The following is a 20,330-nucleotide window of genomic DNA, read 5'->3' on the forward strand; positions in this document are numbered from 1 at the left end:
CGAGACGAAGACAGATGCGAAGTCGATACAGAATTTATGCCCGAGGTTCCTGTCCTAGGGTTTGTTTCCCCACTTTCGCGACATCGTTTCCCAAAGCGGAATAGTGGCATCCTGGGTCGAGAGCGAAGCCCTATCTCTACATGGAGATGATGAATCCATATGCGTTGGTCGTCGTTTAAGATCGCTATAAAATATGAGGGTCGTCCCACCTTCTCGGGGAACTTCTGTTATGTCTCGTTCTTTATAGGTAGTCCCTAATCCTCATAGTTCTGTACGGCCAACCATGACAGCATTTACTATACTTCTCGGCTTGGCCGTCCCATCTTTGACTGCTGCAAATGCCGCTGCAAACTTTAACTTATCAATTGCAACCCTTGAGACCTATGGCTGCGATTCTACTTGCCAGGCGGTTTTTGACTATGCGCAAGCCGAGGACCGGACGCTGTTCGGGACTGACTTTGAATTTGGCTTTTATGCCACGGCATCCAATTTCTCCCGATCCCAGCCCGGTGATCTGTTGAAGTTTGAAGCCATTAACCCAGATGGCCTGGATGTTATCAACGGAATGTCTGCCTACCGCTTCCAATATACGTCTCGAGATCTAGACGGGTCCCCCGTTCCGGCTACCGGATTCATCGGAATACCCTATACATCGTTCCGAAAAGACCAAAAGTACCCAGCCATCGCCTACGCCCACGGTACCATCGGGGTCTTTGCTGGATGCCCACCATCTACTACCCCAACCCTCTACGACTATACCAGCTGGAGTATCCTCATTGAGAAGGGCTACGCCATCATCGCGCCTGACTATGCTGGTCTCGGAAACAACTACACGGAGCATAAATATCTTAGTTTCCCTGCGCATGCCAATGATCTCTATTATGGTATGGTTGCCGCTCGGAAAGCCTTCCCTGGGCTTTTCACAGATGGGTGGATGGGTGTTGGACATTCTCAAGGAGGCGGCTCCGTCTGGAAGCTTTCGGAGAGCAAGTTGCTACAAACTGGGGCCGCCGGAAAGTATCTAGGTACTGTCGCATTGGCGCCTGCCTCCAAGATTTATGACATGACCCTCCTTGGTGTCGAGTCACTTTCTCAAACCTCCAATTATGCGTCGTACGATATCCTCTATGAGACAATCTGGCTACCCTTCGCCATTGAGCGTGTCTTCCCCGGTATGAGCCGCGCGCCGTTTGCCGAAACACTCCAGAATCGAACAAAAATCGCCGACATGGCGCAAGCCTGTAATTACGGTATCATGTCACTGGCTTATGGACTAAAACCTCTGGATCTCTTTACTTCGGCAATCAAGAACAACACGGACTTCCAGGAGTGGCAAGATATGGTCGCTCCCGCCAATGGTGACAAGGCTGGAGAGCCTATGATGATCATCCAGGGTTTGAATGACACTGCCGTTCTGCCCCAGATCACCGTTAGTTCTTTCCAAGACGCCTGCCGTTACGGGAACGAGGCCCACCTCAGGTTGTATCCCGGAATGGATCATTCTGATGTGCTGACTGCGAGCTCCCCTGAGTGGTTGGCTTTTATCGATGGGCGCTTCGCTGGTTGGAAGACTCCAGGAAACTGCAGCACCATTACACACCAACCTTTTGATGTTGCTCACATGGTTACCGAGCCCGAAGCTGCAGAAATTGCAAGCATCTAATGCTTACTAGGGGTACAGAGGCACGCACATATAGGTAGCCGTGTACATATCAGAACTAGACATAGATGGATACATTATCCATACAATAACTGTCTTTCATTAATAATTGCTATACTCAAATGGAATAATCAACATGGTCTCTTTTAAATTACATCCAAAACCCCATCATTAATAAACAATACAGTCTACTTAACTTCCATCTCCCACCTTCAGATCCCAGCATACCCAGAATCAATACATCGCAAACCCCCCAGAAGCAGCAATCGCCTGCCCAGAAACCCACCGACTCTCCTCAGAAGCAAGCCACGCCACCACCTGCGCAACATCATCAATCGTCCCCACCCGATGCTCAACCGGCGTAGCAGACTTCTGCATCTCCACCAACTCCTTCGGAATATTCTCCAGCAAAGCCGTCTGCACTGGCCCCGGATTAACAGCATTCACCGTATGCCCAGCATCACCCAACTCCGCAGCCCAGCATCGCGTCAAGCCCTCCAAGGCCGCCTTGGACGAGCAATAAATCGACAAATTAGCGAATCCCGCCCGTGCACCAACTGAACTGATATTGATGATCCGACCGGGTGCACGTAGATGCGGGAGAACAGCCTGCGTCAGAAAGATAGCCCCGCGGACGTTCAGGTCGTAAACGAGGTTGTAGTCTTCCACCGTGAGATCTGAAAGGGGCTTCACTACTTCCACGCCGGCGTTGTTAACCAGGATATCGATGTTGGGGCCGAATGCTTGGATTGAGGCTTCGACGATCGTTTCTCCAGCTGATAGATCGCGGAGATCGGCGCGGACTTTGGCTGCCTTGGAGCCGTTGTTGAAGTTTTTGATTTTCTCGATTAGTTTATCAGCGATGGGTTCGCTGCTCGCTGATGTGTATGTGATCAAGACCTGGTTGAACTGTTAGATAAGGGAGGTGAATAGAAATCAGGGTATACTTACTTTGGCTCCTCGACGGGCTAATTCTTCAGCCAGCCCGGCGCCGATTCCTCTCGTTGCGCCTGTCACAATGGCGACTTTGCCGGCTAGTGTTTGGGGTCTGGGGTCTGCGACCATCTTGGGTCATTGAGTGACGAGTGGATGTATACTTTGTAGCAAGGCTGCGACGTTCATCTAGGGGAGACCATTCGCTATTTATCATCTCCCTTCTCTTCTACATTCCTGACAGTTAACCAATCATAAAGTATATGTACGATGAGTTCCCTGGATTGAAATGACGACCGTCCGACCCGAAGTCATTTTCCCGAAGATATTCGGAATCCTTCACTTGCCGCCTAAGAATCAGGGCATCGATCGAACATCTAGGCTATGACATCATTTTGCCTTAGGTAACACATTCAAAATTATTCATAAAGCATTATACTATAATACTTGCTACGCTTTGCTCCGCTCCCTATCACCCAGCCTCGGATATCTCCTTAGTCCCCGAGAGATAGCATCAACCCCGAAATCCCAATCTCCGCACTTCCCCAATACCCCGCGAGGTAAGATAACACCAATGTAACCCTCCCCGTTGATTACATATCAAGTTCCTATCTACTTTACTCAAACCCAGTAACACATCCCAATCCCAATCCCAACACAAACCACAAGCCCCACAAACAAACCTAAAAACAAACCCAAAATGCCAACCGTAATCCTCGGCGGCGGAATAATCGGCTCCGCAATCGCCTACTACCTATCCGAGACCCATCCACCAGGGGACATCCATATCATTGAATCCTCAACGGCACTATTCAGCTCTGCGTCTGGGTACGCGGCTGGCTTTCTGGCAAAGGATTGGTTTAGCCCGGATGTTGCTTCTCTGGGTGAGCTTTCGTTTGGGTTACATGAGAGGTTGGCTATTGAATATGGTGGGGTGGAGAGGTGGGGGTATATGAAGGGGATGGCTTTGAGTTACGATGCCACTATTAAGAGGGGGAGTGGTAGTCAAGGTGACGAGTGGATGGATAGAGGGGGTAGTCGAGCGGAAATGGCTTCTAGGTCGACTTTGGGGAGTGAGATGGGGGCTCCGGCTTGGTTGACGGTGAGGTCGGGGGTGGAGGTGGAGAGGATTAGTGATGTTGATACTGCGCAGGTGTTTGTATTCTTCTTTGGTCAGGTGTTGAGGTGGTAGGCTGATGGGTATCTAGTGATCCGTTGAGACTGTGTCGGTTTCTGATGGATACGGCTGTATCCCGTGGTGTGCAGCTTCATCACCCGGCTAGGGCTACTTCTCTCGTCACAGACAGTGGCACTCTTACTGGAGTCAAGATGGTCGATCTCGTTTCGCAGGAGGAGTCTACACTTCCGTGTACCCATCTCGTTATTTGTGCGGGGGCTTGGACGTCGCGTGTCTTCGAGGATCTCTTTCCTTCCGCGCAGGTCTCCATTCCCGTCTCGCAGTTGACGGGATATTCTCTCGTCCTCCGTTCTCTGAGACATACCCTGGAACACGAGCAACAAACATACGGAGGTAGATGTCACGCTATCTTCACCGAAAACCCCTTTTCCTGCGGCTTCAGTCCGGAGATCTTCTCGCGACAGGGCGGCGAGATCTACATTGCTGGTCTGAATGATCCAGATATGCCACTACCAGGTCTAGCAGAGGAGTCTCGGAATTTAATCGATCGTGATGAGTTAAGGAGGTTAAAGGCCGTGTCTACCCAGTTAATGGGTAGACTCGTGGATGAGGATGCTGGAGTCACTGACGTAAACATGGATGATTTGGAGGTTCTTCGTGAGGGATTGTGCTTCCGTCCTGTTACCCATCGGGGAACGCCTGTTGTGTGCAGGGTAGATGATGATTTTCTGGGAGATGGACTGAAGACCGATGGTCACGGTGGTATTTTTGTGGCTTCTGGACATGGTCCTTGGGGGATCTCGTTGTCGTTGGGGACTGGGAGGGTCGTGGCGGATATGGTAGAGGGTGTGCGGCCGAGGGCTGATGTGAGTAAGTTGGGACTTTAAATGTAGCTCTCTTGCTGGGGTGCTCGGTATCGTCTTTCTGGTATGTGGGATATGTTTTTTAGTCTCTTAGATGTATAGATAGAGGTCGAGAGGGATACAAAATTATTCCGAGTCGACTTGTTGAGTACTAAGCCCTAGAATACGGTTGTAACCATTATATATAACGACTAGCATTATGAGTAACACAACCTCGCATAAGGAAAATCGTATAAAGTCCTTCTATCCAGAAGAAATATCGCCCTAGATCTCCCATGACGCTTTAGTTCCTTCATGAACACCTAGATTACCACCAAATACATGGTACTGCGCAACATATACCACGATCGACCATTTTTAGAATCCCAGATATTCGTGATATTTGAAGTTCGAGATCCTATCCTACAGGGCTCAATAACCTGCGCCGACTTCTGACCGCCCAGGTAGCCTAGTGGTATAATTTTAGCTGAAATAATCACCGTATATCTTTAGAGGCCCCGCGTTCGATCCGCGGCGCAGAATATTGTTTTTGATTTTTTATTTTTGGTTGACTCTCTACAAAGGATGCCCTATAGAGTTGACCTTCGTTCTTCAAGTGTGCAGCTCACCTAGACGGGAGAAATCAACATAGATTGCCTAATACATGATTCAGCCCAAGATGATAACTGCGCGGCCCAACTATCCACCCATCAACTCAAGGTCCACCACCAGATAGACAACGGCGGCGAAGACGTCCGAAGATAACCAGATCAATGACTCAAGCTCGGAATCTCCGCCCGACAGCTTAAACACAAACACATTCACATCGCAAACCACAAAACACCTCCAACAACACTCACCACAGCTCCAAAGCAAAACAAAACAACCACAACCAAAATGACAACCCTCGCATTTATCGGCTGCGGTAGGCCCACCACCTACCATGTACATGGGTAGAACCACTAACGAAACCAGGAAACATGGGCTCCGCAATCCTAGACGGCCTGCTAGAGGCCACCCGCTCGGAGCCCCAAAAATCCAAAATCGAATACTTCATAGCGACCACCAAGAGCGCGGCCTCAGCCGAGAAGCTTAGCGAGAAATACCGCTCAGATCCATCACGAGTGTTAGTTGCGTCTGGGTCCAACGTTAAAGTCATGGAGCAGTCAGACATCGTCCTGCTAGCGTGCAAGCCTTTCCTGGCGCAGAGTATTCTGTCCGAGCCGGGCGTAGCGAAAGCGTTAAAAGGAAAATTCGTCATCAGCGTTATGGCGGGCAAGACGCCTGCCGAGATCATGGAGTACATCTATGGGGATTCAGCCCAGGCGATGAATAGGCCGGTGATTGTAACGGCCATGCCGAATGTGGCGGCGCGATTGCGCCAGTCCATGACTATTATCGAGGAGAACCCGGCGCTTTCGAAAGATCGGGCGGAGATTCTGACTTGGATCTTTGAGCAGATTGGGACGGTCAAGTTTGTGGCGCCGGATTTGGTCAATGCTGGGTCGATGGTTTCTGGGGCCGCGATGGCGCTCTTGACTCTTGCTGTTGATGGGATTATGGATGGGGCTGTTATGGAGGGTTTCCGACGGCCGGATGCTATGGAGGTGTCGGCGCAAGTGTTGGAGGGGTTGGCTGGGTTGTTGAGGGAGGGCGTTCACCCGGCGGTTTTGAGGGAGAGTATTTCTTCGCCGAGGGGGTGTACTATTCAAGGACTGTATGCTTTGGAGAAGAATGGGGTTCGGGGGGCGTACGCTGAGGCGTTGGTTAGGGGGGTGAAGCATTTGAGGGGAGAGAACTAGACAGATTATGTCAGGATTTGTATGTATGGATGTGACTGTGGGGTATTACATGATTGATTTAGATATGAATATAAAGTTTCAAAATACTGAGTAATCCTCGTGTCGGTGTGTATTCCATCCTGGAAAGTTCAGTATACGTGGACGACGAAGCAAGGAGAAAAGCGCATGTCACCTCCGCGCGGAAACCCTAACCGAGCAAAGATGCGGATGCCCCTCCGACAGCCATCTGTCCAGAGCTTATTCGGTCAACCACGACTATCACCCCAGATCCACGATGATCCTCGCCCAAAGACCAATCGGTCTTCAAGCCGCCATCGTTTCCCCCGGAGCATAAGCGTAGATAGCAGGCATACCCCTCCCACGAGCGAGGGAATCGTAAGATAAATAGTCCAGCATGAGATCAGACCAGTCCCTATCAGACACAAGTCGATCAAAATGAAGCCGAAGGTATTCTGGCCCAGAAAGCCAGAAACGTTCTATTCCGCGTCCAAACCGCTGGCCGATGCTGCGTCGCCCGCTCACAATGCGGCCCTCCATTCGTCGCCTGCCCAGAAGAGGGCGCCTCTCGCGGACTTACCGACGAAGACACTTCTGCGCTCTTTATTCCTGACGTCAGCGATGGCGTCGCCGCTTTTGAAACCCTCTATAGCGGTGCTGAAATATGTGGTGGATTCAAAGTCGCCCCTGCTTAGTCCCTCTAAGAACCCTATCATGAACTACATACTCCGCGCAACAATCTACAACCACTTCTGCGCGGGTGTTAATGAGACAGAAGTCCGCAAAACAGTCCAGGAGATGAAGACTCTGGGCTTCAAGGGCGTCATCCTCGGATATGCGCGGGAATCCGTCGCAAAGGTCGACGCAGCCGGCTCCCACGTGGAGGAATGGAAGAATGCACAAGCCATCGAAGACCGTGCAGTGGACGAATGGAAAGAGGGCAACTTACGGACACTCAGAATGGTCGGAAAAGGAGATTACATGAATATCAAGTATGACCGAACCAAAATAAAATGTGATACGCAACGTATGCTAACACGATTAGATTCACCGGCGCCGGCCCTGCAGCCGTTGAAGCACTCGCTCGCGGTGACCCCGTCCCACCACCACGCATCAAGCAAGCTATTACAGAAATCTGTGAAGCAACTGCAGCCCAGGGATCCCGGTTCTGGATCGACGCCGAGCAACAGATCTTCCAACCAGCCATTGACGCCTGGACGATCGATCTCATGAGACAATTCAACCGCGACGGTAGGGTAGTCGTGCTCAACACCATCCAGGCGTATTTGAAATCGTCCGCCGAAAACGTCCATCGCCATCTAGCTCTCGCCGGAAAGGAAGGCTGGGCCCTGGGAATCAAGCTAGTCCGGGGCGCGTACATTGAACACGATATTCGGGAGAGGATTCATGACACCAAAGCTGACACAGATCGGAACTACAACCACATCGTGGAGAGTCTGCTCTCGCGGCAATCCCCGTTCCAGGACTTACAAGACACAAAGTTCCCGGATGCTAGGCTTTTCGTCGCAACACATAATGCGGAGAGCGTCCGGAGGGCATACTCGATTTCGAGACACCGGATTCTCAACGGCTTACCCACGATACCCCTGGAGATGGGCCAGTTGCAGGGTATGGCAGATGAGGTGAGCTGTGGGCTATTGGCCGAATATCGACCGGAGTCCGACGTGCCACTGAGCGGAAAAAGCCCCGTGGAGGCATCTGTGTTCCCTAAGGTCTTCAAGTGTCTGGCGTGGGGGACCACTGAGGAGTGTCTTCATTTCTTGTTGCGTAGGGCGGTTGAGAATCAAGGGGCTGTGGTGAGAACGCAGGACACGGCAGCGGCGATGAGAAAGGAAGCATGGCGTCGGATAGGATTAAGATGGTGAATGCCTTCTACGTCTTCTTTGACGTGCCTTTGACTATTTCAATTACATGGATTATGTTGTAATGATCGACATGCCGATACTGATTAGCCTGGAAAATCAAACCCAATAACATTGCATTGACTTACAGCGAATCATTATACAAGATAGAGATAAGTTAGCCACCAGATCCCTGATCACTATGCATGCGACCTGGTTATTAGTAGATCCTGAACGGCGATCTATAATTTTGAACACCATGATATCATAGAAACGATACCATTCATACCACTACCGATATAGAGTTGTATATAAGATTGTAATTAGAAGTGTGGGATATACTTAAAGTCGGAAACCCTGTGTGTGAGTATGTAGTATTCCATTTTGACTAGGTGGTCGATTTAGTCTACCTTTAACGGCGGACTAAATCGACCACCCGGTCAAAATGATTTCTTATATTTGGTATCAACAGCGACGCACTAAATACTAACCCCAAGCCTTCTAAGTAAATTGTTTAATTTACTGACCCTTGGTAGCGCTGAGTGGTGACTAGGATGATCTCGAGTCATTCCGCTAGGAAATGTTCACAGAAATCAGGGGCTTGTTTGCTTTGGTTGAAGAAAAGGATGTCCCGCCAGTTCGCCTGCAGTTTCTCGCACATTTGGATGCCAGAGAAGCATCCCCTTGGCGAGATCCAGAAACGCTTCCCTCTCCTCTCCCTCGAGGAAGGAAACTGTGTCGCCTAGTTTCCGGTCGGGGATCAGGTCTTCGTAGAGAAAGCGACCTAAGATGTTTCGTGAGTCTGAGAATAATTTATTCAAGATAGGAAAACTCAGAGATACCATTGTTGTCAAAGAATGGCCCACAGAAGTACTCCTCCGCAGTCTCGCATACTATGTCGTCTTCTCGTCTGACAGGTTCCGGCCACGAGTACTCTCGCATGTATTGATATCTTCGTATGATCTCTGGAGGGGGTGGACCGAGTAAGGCTATCATCTCGGCGATGTGTAGTTTAGCATCGTAGCGACCTTGTTGATCATGGATATGCTGAAATAGCTCTTTGCCTTCGATCATATCCCACAACTGGTCTGCTATTAGTGAATGCAACTCTAAAGGACAACGGGACGCACGAGAACACCAAGGTTCCAAATATCCGCAGGCATTTGCCATCCAATACCCAGTATCACCTCTGGCTCCCGATAGTGGTCTGGCTGAATAGGCCAGACGCCCCAGTCGTCGTCTTCCTCGTGTCTGGTTGCCAAGCCAAAGTCGACAAGCTGTGGTATACTTCTCAGGCTTTTGAGTGGCCCGAAGTCACTACGGGATTGATACACTGGTCGTCCCGTCGAATCAATCTTGAAAGCCATTGGTTTTTCCAGCTGAGACTCCAAGAAATCAGCAAGCACGGTTGGATCCTCGAATGAGACCATGATGTTTTCAAGCTTTAAATCTAGCCGCCGCCTGGGCTCAGTATCACGAGGAGAAGAGAGGTCGAAGATGAACTTACCCGTATGAACTGTCCTGCATTGTTTGTGAAGATAGTCAAGCCCCGTAAGAAGAGCACGAATGTATGTTTTAATGAGGGGCAGTGGCATTCTTCTATCACCAAAGCGTCGCTGATACATCGACAATGGCTCCCTCATAGGTGGATACACAAGACACGAATGAGAACCTTCTGGGCCATTAACTTCAAAAGAGTCTAGCAATGTTCGGATAAGTGAGTGACCGCGATGTGATGGGTCTACCGTGGAAATATGCTCTTCAGCCTCGCGCTCATGACCTGCGGAACTCGCATTGTTATTAGCGATTTTCAGTGCCACAACGCTCTCCGGCTCTTCGATATGCCTGTATGTTTGTTAGAGAGAGACAGAGAAAGCTTCAAATTAAAGATTAATTATTGAAGGTTACCCTTGCAGATCACGTGCCAGCCATACTGTTGAAGACACGCCCCAGCCAACCTTCACCAGGGCTTGGTAACGATTGACGAGTACCTCTCCAGGCTTCGCCGGATAGAAGTACTTGGAATTGTATACTGGCGAGATCTCTTCATCAATGAGTATACCGGGCGGTAAAGGTGGCCCGGGAGAAGGCATGGGAAACGGTTTCTTGCGAAACAAGGCGGATAAACGAGGAATGGACGGCTTTGTCGTGTTCATTACATAGTTACTCCTCGTAAGCCAACGGGAGAATGCTATTTCAATGGTTGAAGAGGAAGAAGATCAGGAGCCCGAACACTGCTAGCTAAGTGATCACGTGGCAGATACTCCTAGACTACTTAGACTACTCAGATTGCTTAAACTGCTCAGCACATATCCCATGGATACCTATTAAAAGACTCCTGCCAAAGGGCAGAGGGCACTTGTCTGAAGAATTGCCCATGGATTAGGGTAAGTATAAGGTAAGTATAGCGAGTCACCTTTGAGGGTGAGCAGACCACTGATTCACCCGGCTCACCCTCTTAGAGCGGCATCTGGAGCAGGCGCTCGCAGTTTTTGCACGTTAGATGTGTGTTATATGAGATGATTAAAAAAAATGCAATTCTGAACCCTGATGTGGCTACTTCAGTTTAATTTGTAGAGTCAGTAGCGCCACTTTGTCGACAAGCATACCATTAAATCCGCCAAGCGTGCCAACAGTGGAGTTGCACTGAAGCACAGACGAAGCGAAGGATGCTCGCAGCTAATGTTCCTGCTAGCCATGCACGCGACCTCGTTACTAATAGATTCCACATCCCGAGTCAATATCGGACCCGAAAGCCGAACTCGGGATTCACCTCCGTAGAAACAACCCTCATAAACATCACCACAACAATAAATATCAGCCCTCAAAGTACCGGCCCCCGCTTTGACTTCAAAAACTTCATAACCTCTACATAATGCTCATCATTTCCATCCAACACGGCCTCCTGCTCACAAGGCTCCAAAATGTCAAGCACATATTCCTGACAATCCCATTCCAGCGTCTCATTGTCGACGCGGGCAGCCTCTACTGCCGCTTTGACGGTGGGTACATCAACATCTCCAATTTCGCTGACCAGCAGGGACATGATCAGGGAGTCGGAATCAGAGGGCTTGCCGCGGGATTCCATCTTTCGGAAGGTGGGGTGTTCACCGTCGACTTCGAAGATGAGGTCTTCGGTTGCGGTGTGTAGGTGGAGAGCCCAGTGTTGGTAGTTGCCATAGCGGGGGTAGTAGATTGCGACGTAGAGAGAGGGCATTGTTTTTGACTTGTGGGTGGTGAGGAGTATGAATGATGTGAGTGTGAGGTTATTGATGTTTGGTCTGGTCCTGGTTGAGGAATTATTATAGATAGAGATATATCATACTGGACCAAGTGGAGAGAAAAGTTATGTAGGGATCATGTTGAGATAAAGGCATATTACTAGTTAATCATGGAATCTCTTTGTGATACTGTGGTGAATGTTGCCTGCCAGGCACCAGAATGCATGCCTGGTATGGTTGCATTCCGCTGCCTGAGCGTGGAAACCGACAATCGTATATATGTCCTCAATCGGACGCGCTAGTTTATGCTAATTTAAAGTTATATTAAGGTACCAAGGTGACATTTCTATAGGTAATAGGTTAAGCAGGAAGGATCAGATCATGCTGCTAGCCTGCTACCCCTTGCTAGTACCACGACCGGCGATAGACTATAGATCGTCGATCGCTTAATCGAAGTTTTGGGTTTCACAATCTCTCGGATATGTTTATGAATAGGTCTATATGTCTTATGTATCACTGGGTGATAAGCTATGCAATGTCATGGTCTCTGCTGAGTCTACGACATAATTCAGTTAGGGCAAGACTTGAAGAGGAATACCAACCAACGACTTTCACGTCACAAAGAAGGAAAAGAAAAAGAGAAAAGACATAAAAGTGGAAAGACTCAGCCACAATGAATGAAATAGCCTCAAATCCTTCCAACTTTAATACTATTAAATGTTAGTCACTGTTAAGGTGGAAATGGTGCCATGCTTTGCACCAGAACCCTGGATGATAAGATGGCCAAGACCAGACCAAGAAAAAGATGATGTCAAGTCGGGCATCGCCATGTAACCTTAACGGACAATTACCGGCCACACTAAAACCCAATGCAAGAGGCAATGATCGACTCGGGATGAAGCACCTGTCGGCTCAGTTTTCCATTCGGCCAATCCCGATCTTTACAGTGAGCGACTCGGTATAGTCGGATGTGGCTGATTCAACCCCGCAAATTGCTTTCATTCAGTCATTCACTGGCTTCTTGGCCGATCCAACCCTTGGGTCACGGTGACAAGTCTGTGGTACAATCCTGCCTTGGGAAAAATACCTCAACGTGGACCCAAGGACCGTATAAGTACCTGTTTTGAGTAGTGGCTTCTCGAATCGAACGGGTGGTACGGCTGGTTAAACTCCGCACCGGTGCTCCAGGATCTGCGTCTGTCTTCCCCGTCCGGGATACGAGTGTGGGGATTAAATTTATTCTACGACGGGGATAGACTCCTCCACACTTAAGCTTCTGCCTCTATTTAAGTGCCTTGGTGGTCCTGGATTTTTCCCGCAAGAAATCATTCAGTCTAATTTTCTAGTGCTGTCTGGGAGGCACTAACAATGAAACTCAGGGTATGTAATTTTCTATTCACTCCACCCTCATTAGGGCTCCAAAGAAAAGACCAAAAACTGACTAGACACTAGAATCTCGCGCCCTGGGCGCTGCTCTTAACAGCAGTCCATGGTCTTCCAAGCCAGGGGACTCAAAACAAACATAATCCCCGTGTCGCTAAGATCTTAAAGCGACACGAAGGCTCTAGCCAGAAGGCCAAGGATTCAAACAACGTGTATGAGACTAAATTCGACGGCGTAACTTGGGATGAGGAGAATTGGCTCCTCAAGACAACTACCTTAGACCAGGGCCATTATCAGTCGCGCGGCTCTGTAGCAAATGGTTACCTGGGTATCAATGTCGCCAGTGTTGGCCCCTTCTTTGAGCTCGACGAAGAAGTAGACGGCGATGTCATCAACGGCTGGCCTCTCTATTCACGGCGACAGTCGTTCGCAACCATCGCTGGTTTCTTTGACTCTCAACCAACCACAAACGGTACCAACTTCCCCTGGTTGTCTCAGTACGGATGGGACACGGCGATCAGTGGTGTTCCTCACTGGAGTGGACTGATCCTCGACTTGGGCGATGATGTCTATTTGGACTCCACTGTGGATGACAGCACCATTACCGATTTTCAATCCACATACGATTTCAAAGCTGGTGTCTTATCATGGTCGTATACCTGGTCTCCTGCGGACAAAGGCTCCTTCGAGATCACCTATCGACTGTTCGCCAACAAGTTGAACATCACGCAAGCCGTGGTGGATATGGAGATCATTCCGTCAGTCGATGCCAATGCGACCGTGGCGAATGTGATCGACGGGTACTCAGCGGTACGAACCGACTTTGTGGAATCGGGTCAAGATGACGGTGCCCTCTTTTCGGCTGTGCGGCCCTGGGGAATCTCCAACGTCACTGCATATATCTATACGAACCTGACCGGATCGGCCAACGTCGACCTGTCGTCCCGCACTCTCGTGACCGGAAAGCCCTACGTGAACACCAACGAGTCATCTGTCGCGCAGACTGTAAATGTCAAATTTACGGCGAAGGAACCCGTCCGCATCACCAAGTTCGTCGGCGGAGCCTCGACCGATGCTTTCGCAGACCCCAAACAGACAGCCAAGGAAGCTGCTTCTGCGGCACTGGCAGCGGGCTACAAGAACTCTCTGGAGTCGCACGCCTCCGAGTGGGCTAATATTATGCACGAGAACTCGGTCGACCGCTTCACCGACCCGACCACCGGAAAGCTCCCTGAAGACCAACATGTTATTGATTCGGCCGTCATCGCCGTCACCAACATTTACTATCTGCTGCAGAACACTGTGAGCCAGAACGCCATCGCAGCCGTCTCTAACGCCACTGTTAACGAGACTAGCTTCTCCGTCGGCGGACTTACATCCGATTCCTATGGTGGCCAAGTCTTCTGGGACGCTGACGTCTGGATGCAACCAGGTCTTGTCGCGTCGCATCCCGAAGCTGCGCAGGGTGTGACCAACTACCGAGTTGCCAAATATCAACAGGCGAAGGAGAACGTTAAGACGGCGTTTACCAGCTCTAAGAACCAGACTCGGTTTGACCCCTCGGCAGCAATCTATCCTTGGACCAGCGGCCGTGCCGGAAACTGCACAGCGACTGGCGCCTGCTTTGACTACCAGTATCATCTGAACGGTGATATTGGTCTTTCTATGATCTATCAATGGGTCGCTAGCGGTGATACGGAGTATTTCCAAGAGAAGCATTTCCCTATCTATGACTCGGTGGCTACGCTGTATTCCAACCTTGTTGAGCGTAATGGATCTAGCTGGACCTTGACGAACATGACTGACCCGGTAGGTACTGCGATTCCGAACCGTCCCATCGCAATACTAATAGTCTTTAGGACGAGTATGCAAACCACGTTGATGCAGGTGGCTTCACAATGCCCCTCATTGCTCAGACTCTGGAGAATGCCAACACGTTCCGCCAGCAATTTAACCTCGAACCCAACGACACTTGGACCGAGATCTCAGAGAACGTGCTTCTGCTGCGCCAGAACAACGTAACCCTCGAGTACACTTCCATGAATGGTACGGCCGTGGTCAAACAGGCGGATGTCGTCCTAGTCACCTACCCACTGGCCTACGAGAGCAACTACACAGCCGAAATGGCTCTTTCCGACCTCGACTACGTAAGTTCCTTACTCACCTGAGATACCACTTCATCATCATCGCATACTAACACTGATAACCAAAAAGTACGCAAACAAGCAATCCGCCGACGGCCCCGCAATGACCTGGGCCATCTTCTCCATCGTAGCGAGCGACGTCTCCCCATCCGGCTGTTCAGCCTGGACCTACCACCAATACTCCTACGATCCCTACACCAGAGGTCCCTTCTTCCAGCTGTCTGAACAAATGCTCGACAACGCCAGCATCAACGGCGGCACCCACCCCGCCTACCCATTCCTCACGGGCCACGGCGGCGCCAACCAAGTCGTGCTATTCGGATACCTCGGCCTGCGTCTCCTCCCCGAAGAAGGAATCTACATCACCCCCAACCTACCCCCACAAATCCCCTACGTCAAATACCGAACCTTCTACTGGCGCGGCTGGCCCATCGCCGCCGAATCCAACTACACCCACACCACCATCCGCCGCGACACAAAGACCGCCCCCCTCTCCACCGCCGACGAACGCTTCCGAAACGCCACAATCCCCGTGCACGTCGGCAGCGACGAAGCGGAAACCCACACCCTCCAACCAACCGGAAGTCCCCTGATCATTGAGAACCGGCAAATCGGCACAATTCCCACCATGCAAGGAAACCAGATCCAATGTCAGCCTATCACGTCTCCGGATGAGTACAAGGCAGGCCAGTTCCCCATCTCTGCTAATGACGGTGCGACGTCTACGAAGTGGCAGCCTGCTTCGTCGAATCTCTCTTCTATTACTGTTACCTTGTCGGATACGCAGTTGGCGAATGCCGTGTCCGGGTTCCATTTCGATTGGGCTTCTGCGCCGCCGGTTAATGCGTCGGTCATTTTCCATGAGGAGGTTATTGACAATCCGGCTTCTGTGTTTGCGTTTGGGACTCAGGACCAGGCTCAAGATGAAGGGGATGAGAAGTATAGAGTTGTTCTCACTTTGACGGGTATTGAGCCCTCGACGATATACACGGCGGAAGAGGAGAACCAGGTTCGCATTCCGGTTGGAAATACGACTACTACGCAGCTTAAGGAGACTGTGAAGGCGTCGAAGTATGCGACTTTGTTGATTGCTGGGAACCAGGCTCTTAGTGGCGAGCAAGAGGATGCAGGTGCCACGGTGGCAGAGTGGGTGATACTGAGCCAGGAAGGTGGACAGTCTCAGTCGGCGGCTACTGCGCAGAGGAGGGGTATGAATGTTAGGGATAGGGCTTTGTTGGAGAGACTTCGGAGGTAGGTTGTTTGCTTCTGTGTGATTGGTTTTATTACTCCTAATAGGAATGAATTTTCCTCTCCGATGAGTGATCTTGCTATGAAGGTTTATTCAACGTGATTGTTACTAGAGATTGGCCTCGTAGTATAGCCTCTGCTACCTATCTTGCTGGATATAGTACATAAATATAGTATAAGGATATGGTATATGGATATGGTATATGGATAGAGGATCCACCAGAACGGGAGATGCCGACGGGCCGACAGCCCCCATTCTACCCAAAGGGGTTAGGGTTAAGCGCCGTGCTATAGAATGGCAATCATATCACATCATCGATCAGGCCCCCAAATGCAGGCTGACTTGGCGTCAGCAGGCTCCGGATTATTTCGGGACGGCCTTGCCCGGTTGTTCCTGATAAAAACCACTTTGCGACTCTCTCCACCTTCTCCGACAAGCTTCTGCTTCATCCTGGTGTATTATTCTCCACTCCACCAATCAACCGTCCCTTCATATCATACCGACAAGATGAGCGTTACCACAGCCGCGCCCGTGGAGGCCAAAACCGAGCCCCAGAAGCTAAGCGGCTTGAACCTGTATTCGCGATTCGCATTCGCCGGAGCCGTCTGCTGTTCCGTCACCCACGGAGGTCTCACCCCCGTCGATGTGTAAGTCGCGCCAATTCTCGCGAACAACCAAAACGACATCGGCTACAAGCAAAAAAAGTCGCAACAAAGTGACTGACAGATACCTTTGCACAGCGTCAAAACCCGTATCCAGCTCGACCCTGTCACCTACAACCGCGGCCTCATCGGTGGCTTCCGCCAGGTCATCCAGAATGAAGGCGCCGGCGCCCTTCTAACCGGTGCCGGTCCTACATTCGCCGGGTACTTCCTACAGGGTGCGCTGAAGTTCGGTGGTTATGAGTTCTTCAAACAGCAGTCGATCAACACTATCGGCTATGAAAATGCCAGAAACAACCGTATCGCCGTCTACTGTGTTTCGTCGGCTTTTGCGGAGTTCTTCGCTGATATTGCGCTCTGTCCGCTTGAGGCGACCCGTATTCGTTTGGTGTCGGAGCCGACCTTTGCTAGTGGCCTTGTTTCTGGGTTCGGGAGGATTGCTCGTCAGGAGGGTCTTGCTGGGTTTTATTCTGGCTTTGGGCCTATTCTGTTCAAGCAGTATGTATAACCAGGCTCGGTATCTGGGCTCATGACTCACGTAGATAGGGTCCCGTATACCATGTCCAAGTTCGTTGTCTACGAAAAGGTCGCCGAGTTCGCCTACGCCAACTTCTTCGATAAGGAGAAGACTAGCGACGGCATGCAGACCGCCATCAATCTTGGTTCCGGTCTGATTGCCGGTTTCGCCGCCGCCATTGTCTCTCAGCCCGCCGATACTATGCTTTCCAAGATCAACAAGACCAAGGGTCTCCCCGGCGAGGGCACGACTAGTAGATTAATCAAGATCGCTAAGGAGCTGGGTTTCCGTGGTTCTTTCAGCGGTATTGGTGCTCGTCTGGTCATGGTTGGTGCTTTGACTGCCGGACAGTTTGCCATCTACGGTAAGTATCGGATGATTCTAATCACTTGGCGAGGATTGATGGGTCATGTCTAACGCATTTTTTTTGGCAGGTGACCTCAAGAAGGCTATGGGCGCTGTAGGTCACCCTTTTGGAATTATGCATAGAGTGTTACTAACTTCTTTAACTAGGTTGGAGGTGTCGAGATCGCGAAATAGACGACCGCGACTAAGGAGGTGTAGAATGATGTACATCATAGAGCATAGAGGTACTCGGGGTATCCTAATCTACTATAGACGAATGTACATAACCGTGCTAAATTTTATTTACCTTAAGAGAGCCTAGACTTTTGCGAAAAGGAATCTTTCCGTATATCAATGACTGGATATTGTCGTAAGGAGCTCGAATATGTCAAATATGTGGACGATGTTGCGCACTGGAACGGCCGCACAATGATATAATCGCCTGGAGCGGTTTTATTGGTAGCTCTGCAGTTGATCTCTTCTATTTTAAGACAACGAGGTTAAACAGTCATGGTGCGTTGTGTTTATAACCCGTATTACTCAATATAAGCGCATCCGCACCCTTCTGCTAAGTGGACATTAGGGTTAGTATTAGCTAGGAAGCACTGCGTGCCCTTGTCTATCCCGGACAGGCGCGCATCAGCACCGAGGCATGGCTTCCCGAATGCCAGTATCTGGACACAAACGTCCTGATTCTCACTTCGTGATCTGGTGGCTCAACGACAGCCAGAAAATCGCAGCGCAGCAATCGTTGCGTTAGAAGCTATCGATAAGCATCAGTTCTCCGAGTATTGGCAGAAACCCGAGTCACAGCCGCAACTGCCGTGCTTCTGTCCCAAGTTATGCGTCGCAGAGGACTTGCAAAACTTGCAGGTCTCTGTGACGAATAACGCGGGAGATGCTGTCATCGAGAAGAGTGTTAGCTTTGTGGCTGCCCAGCCTGAACTGAGAAATGGGTTCTTATGCGCTCGGTCGTTCAATGAGACCCGCGTAATACATTTTGCTGGAGTCTCGTCGCCTAGTGATGACCTGGGGAAGATGAAGCAGTTCTTCCGACAGCCAGACAGTCGGCGCCTTGCTTGCTTCTGATGACGCTCTAGACAGATCACGGAGTCCGGTAGGATCCTCGACACCTGCCGGCCTGCTACCACGTCGATTGGAGGAGAAGGTACTCAGGGAGATAACGGACGTAACTGATATTGTTGTGACCACTGTAATGAACGCCAGAGAGTTGGACAAGCGCTGCTTTAAGCCGAACGCCGTAATCTTCGACGAGGCGAGCTTTTTCAGGGATCCAGAGTTGTTTCCCGCGCTTTCGATTCTGTCCAGCGTCAACCGGGTCCACATGGTAGGGAGTACAAACAGCTCAACCCTCTAACCTTCACACTCGAGGGCCAGAGAATGTGGAGTGTCTCGGCATTCGAACGCCTCCATATCGTTGGTTACCCGTCCGTGATGTTGGACGTCCAGAATCGCTCCCACGCTCACCTTTACGCTCCCACTTCCGAAGCTTTCTACGATGGACAGGTGCGGTCAGCTCGTATGAATTGCTCCATGAGCGTAGATTGCCTGTTTGGCGGCGCCGTGACTGTGCAGTGGAACAATTGCACATGGCGTCTCCCTCGGGGATTGGGTTGGGCCAGACTTCCCGCGACGCATCCAAGTCGATCATCAACCAGGGAAAAGCAGAGATTGCCATCCGCTTGGCGAGAGTCATAATCGGTACTGTCGAAATGTTCTTATTATCTCTCCGTACAAGGAGCAGGTGGCTTTAGCCGCCCAGAAATAGGAAGCAATATACCAGGGAACTGAGACGAAGCCACGCATCTAGATCGTCGATGGGGCGCAGAGGGCCAAGATCGCAATCGGTATGCTCACGAAGAATAGCGGATATCCGGGGTTCATGTTCTCGTCACGTCGCATCAACGTCACGACCTCCAGGGCAAAACACTGCGTGGTCATCCGCGTAAACTCTCCTCAAATCCAGTATCGGGAGACTGTTGATATGTTCGTTTTCATTGGGGAGAGAAACTAGTCATGTACTCAAGTCAGATACCAAGTGCGTCTTGGTACCCTATCTGCTAGCCATGAGAATCAGGCCTGTTATTCCTATCCTTTCCATTTGTCTACGCAAGTCTTTATTTCATCACTTAATGCGCCTATTTATTGATTGGCTCGACGAATCTTTCTGCAATTCCTGCGCACTGGAACTCTACAGGTGCAGTCGCTCATGTACGTTCCTGCGATAATTTTATAATTCAATCGTCTTCCTCAAACACTGCATGTCAGCTTCTGCGACTACAGCTGCTATGTATATTTGAGTTCGTGGCCAAGAAGCTCCTCCAATTGGTTAAAGCCATGTACAGCCGAGTTGCCAATTGGCCAAATCATGCGATGAGGTGGAAGATGTGGGACTTGTTGAGCATCCAACGCCTGGAGTAGCTGGTGGTACCTCAAGTATCCAGCCAATTTGGCCGCGTATCTCTGATTCTGCGCTTCACCAGCAGGAGAATCAGCCTACGACGTTAATCGTGCGACGAAGACAGCAGAGTTCTGGCAAGACGCGTGATAGCTC

At 50.4% G+C, this 20,330-nt stretch overlaps 9 protein-coding genes across 9 annotated transcripts; 6 read left to right on the forward strand and 3 right to left on the reverse strand.

Annotated features, from left to right (window-relative positions):
- Window positions 1–283: 283 nt before the first annotated feature.
- Window positions 284–1,663, forward strand: AO090120000043 (uncharacterized protein; the record flags this gene model as incomplete). The annotated part of the gene is made up of 1 exon (XM_001823761.1): window positions 284–1,663. The coding sequence occupies one exon, from the start codon at window positions 284–286 to the stop codon at window positions 1,661–1,663; it is 1,380 nt and encodes a 459-aa protein (XP_001823813.1).
- Window positions 1,664–1,894: 231 nt separating this feature from the next.
- Window positions 1,895–2,725, reverse strand: AO090120000044 (SDR family NAD(P)-dependent oxidoreductase; the record flags this gene model as incomplete). Its single annotated transcript, XM_001823762.3, has 2 exons — window positions 1,895–2,560; window positions 2,612–2,725. The coding sequence occupies 2 exons, from the start codon at window positions 2,723–2,725 to the stop codon at window positions 1,895–1,897; spliced, it is 780 nt and encodes a 259-aa protein (XP_001823814.1).
- A 568-nt stretch (window positions 2,726–3,293) lies between these two features.
- On the forward strand, window positions 3,294–5,029 carry AO090120000045 (NAD(P)/FAD-dependent oxidoreductase; the record flags this gene model as incomplete). Its single annotated transcript, XM_023237583.1, has 3 exons — window positions 3,294–3,748; window positions 3,802–4,601; window positions 4,956–5,029. 3 exons carry the CDS (start codon window positions 3,294–3,296, stop codon window positions 5,027–5,029), a joined length of 1,329 nt encoding a protein of 442 aa, XP_023092401.1.
- Window positions 5,030–5,470: 441 nt separating this feature from the next.
- AO090120000046 (pyrroline-5-carboxylate reductase) lies at window positions 5,471–6,375 on the forward strand (the record flags this gene model as incomplete). Its single annotated transcript, XM_001823764.1, has 2 exons — window positions 5,471–5,498; window positions 5,549–6,375. The coding sequence occupies 2 exons, from the start codon at window positions 5,471–5,473 to the stop codon at window positions 6,373–6,375; spliced, it is 855 nt and encodes a 284-aa protein (XP_001823816.1).
- Window positions 6,376–6,810: 435 nt separating this feature from the next.
- AO090120000047 (putative proline oxidase Put1) lies at window positions 6,811–7,605 on the forward strand (the record flags this gene model as incomplete). The annotated part of the gene is made up of 1 exon (XM_023237584.1): window positions 6,811–7,605. One exon carries the CDS (start codon window positions 6,811–6,813, stop codon window positions 7,603–7,605), a length of 795 nt encoding a protein of 264 aa, XP_023092402.1.
- Window positions 7,606–8,827: 1,222 nt separating this feature from the next.
- AO090120000049 (uncharacterized protein) lies at window positions 8,828–9,176 on the reverse strand (the record flags this gene model as incomplete). Its single annotated transcript, XM_023237585.1, has 2 exons — window positions 8,828–9,036; window positions 9,077–9,176. 2 exons carry the CDS (start codon window positions 9,174–9,176, stop codon window positions 8,828–8,830), a joined length of 309 nt encoding a protein of 102 aa, XP_023092403.1.
- Window positions 9,177–9,343: 167 nt separating this feature from the next.
- On the reverse strand, window positions 9,344–9,877 carry AO090120000050 (uncharacterized protein; the record flags this gene model as incomplete). The annotated part of the gene is made up of 1 exon (XM_023237586.1): window positions 9,344–9,877. The coding sequence occupies one exon, from the start codon at window positions 9,875–9,877 to the stop codon at window positions 9,344–9,346; it is 534 nt and encodes a 177-aa protein (XP_023092404.1).
- A 2,946-nt stretch (window positions 9,878–12,823) lies between these two features.
- On the forward strand, window positions 12,824–16,237 carry treA (alpha,alpha-trehalase treA; the record flags this gene model as incomplete). The annotated part of the gene is made up of 4 exons (XM_023237587.1): window positions 12,824–12,835; window positions 12,908–14,647; window positions 14,698–14,985; window positions 15,065–16,237. The coding sequence occupies 4 exons, from the start codon at window positions 12,824–12,826 to the stop codon at window positions 16,235–16,237; spliced, it is 3,213 nt and encodes a 1,070-aa protein (XP_023092405.1).
- A 501-nt stretch (window positions 16,238–16,738) lies between these two features.
- Window positions 16,739–17,950, forward strand: AO090120000053 (uncharacterized protein; the record flags this gene model as incomplete). Its single annotated transcript, XM_001823769.3, has 5 exons — window positions 16,739–16,878; window positions 16,972–17,391; window positions 17,440–17,774; window positions 17,845–17,870; window positions 17,924–17,950. 5 exons carry the CDS (start codon window positions 16,739–16,741, stop codon window positions 17,948–17,950), a joined length of 948 nt encoding a protein of 315 aa, XP_001823821.1.
- Window positions 17,951–20,330: the final 2,380 nt, after the last annotated feature.

This window comes from Aspergillus oryzae, chromosome 5 (assembly GCF_000184455.2).
Source record: "Aspergillus oryzae RIB40 DNA, chromosome 5".
In the NCBI taxonomy this organism is placed as follows: domain Eukaryota; kingdom Fungi; phylum Ascomycota; class Eurotiomycetes; order Eurotiales; family Aspergillaceae; genus Aspergillus; species Aspergillus oryzae.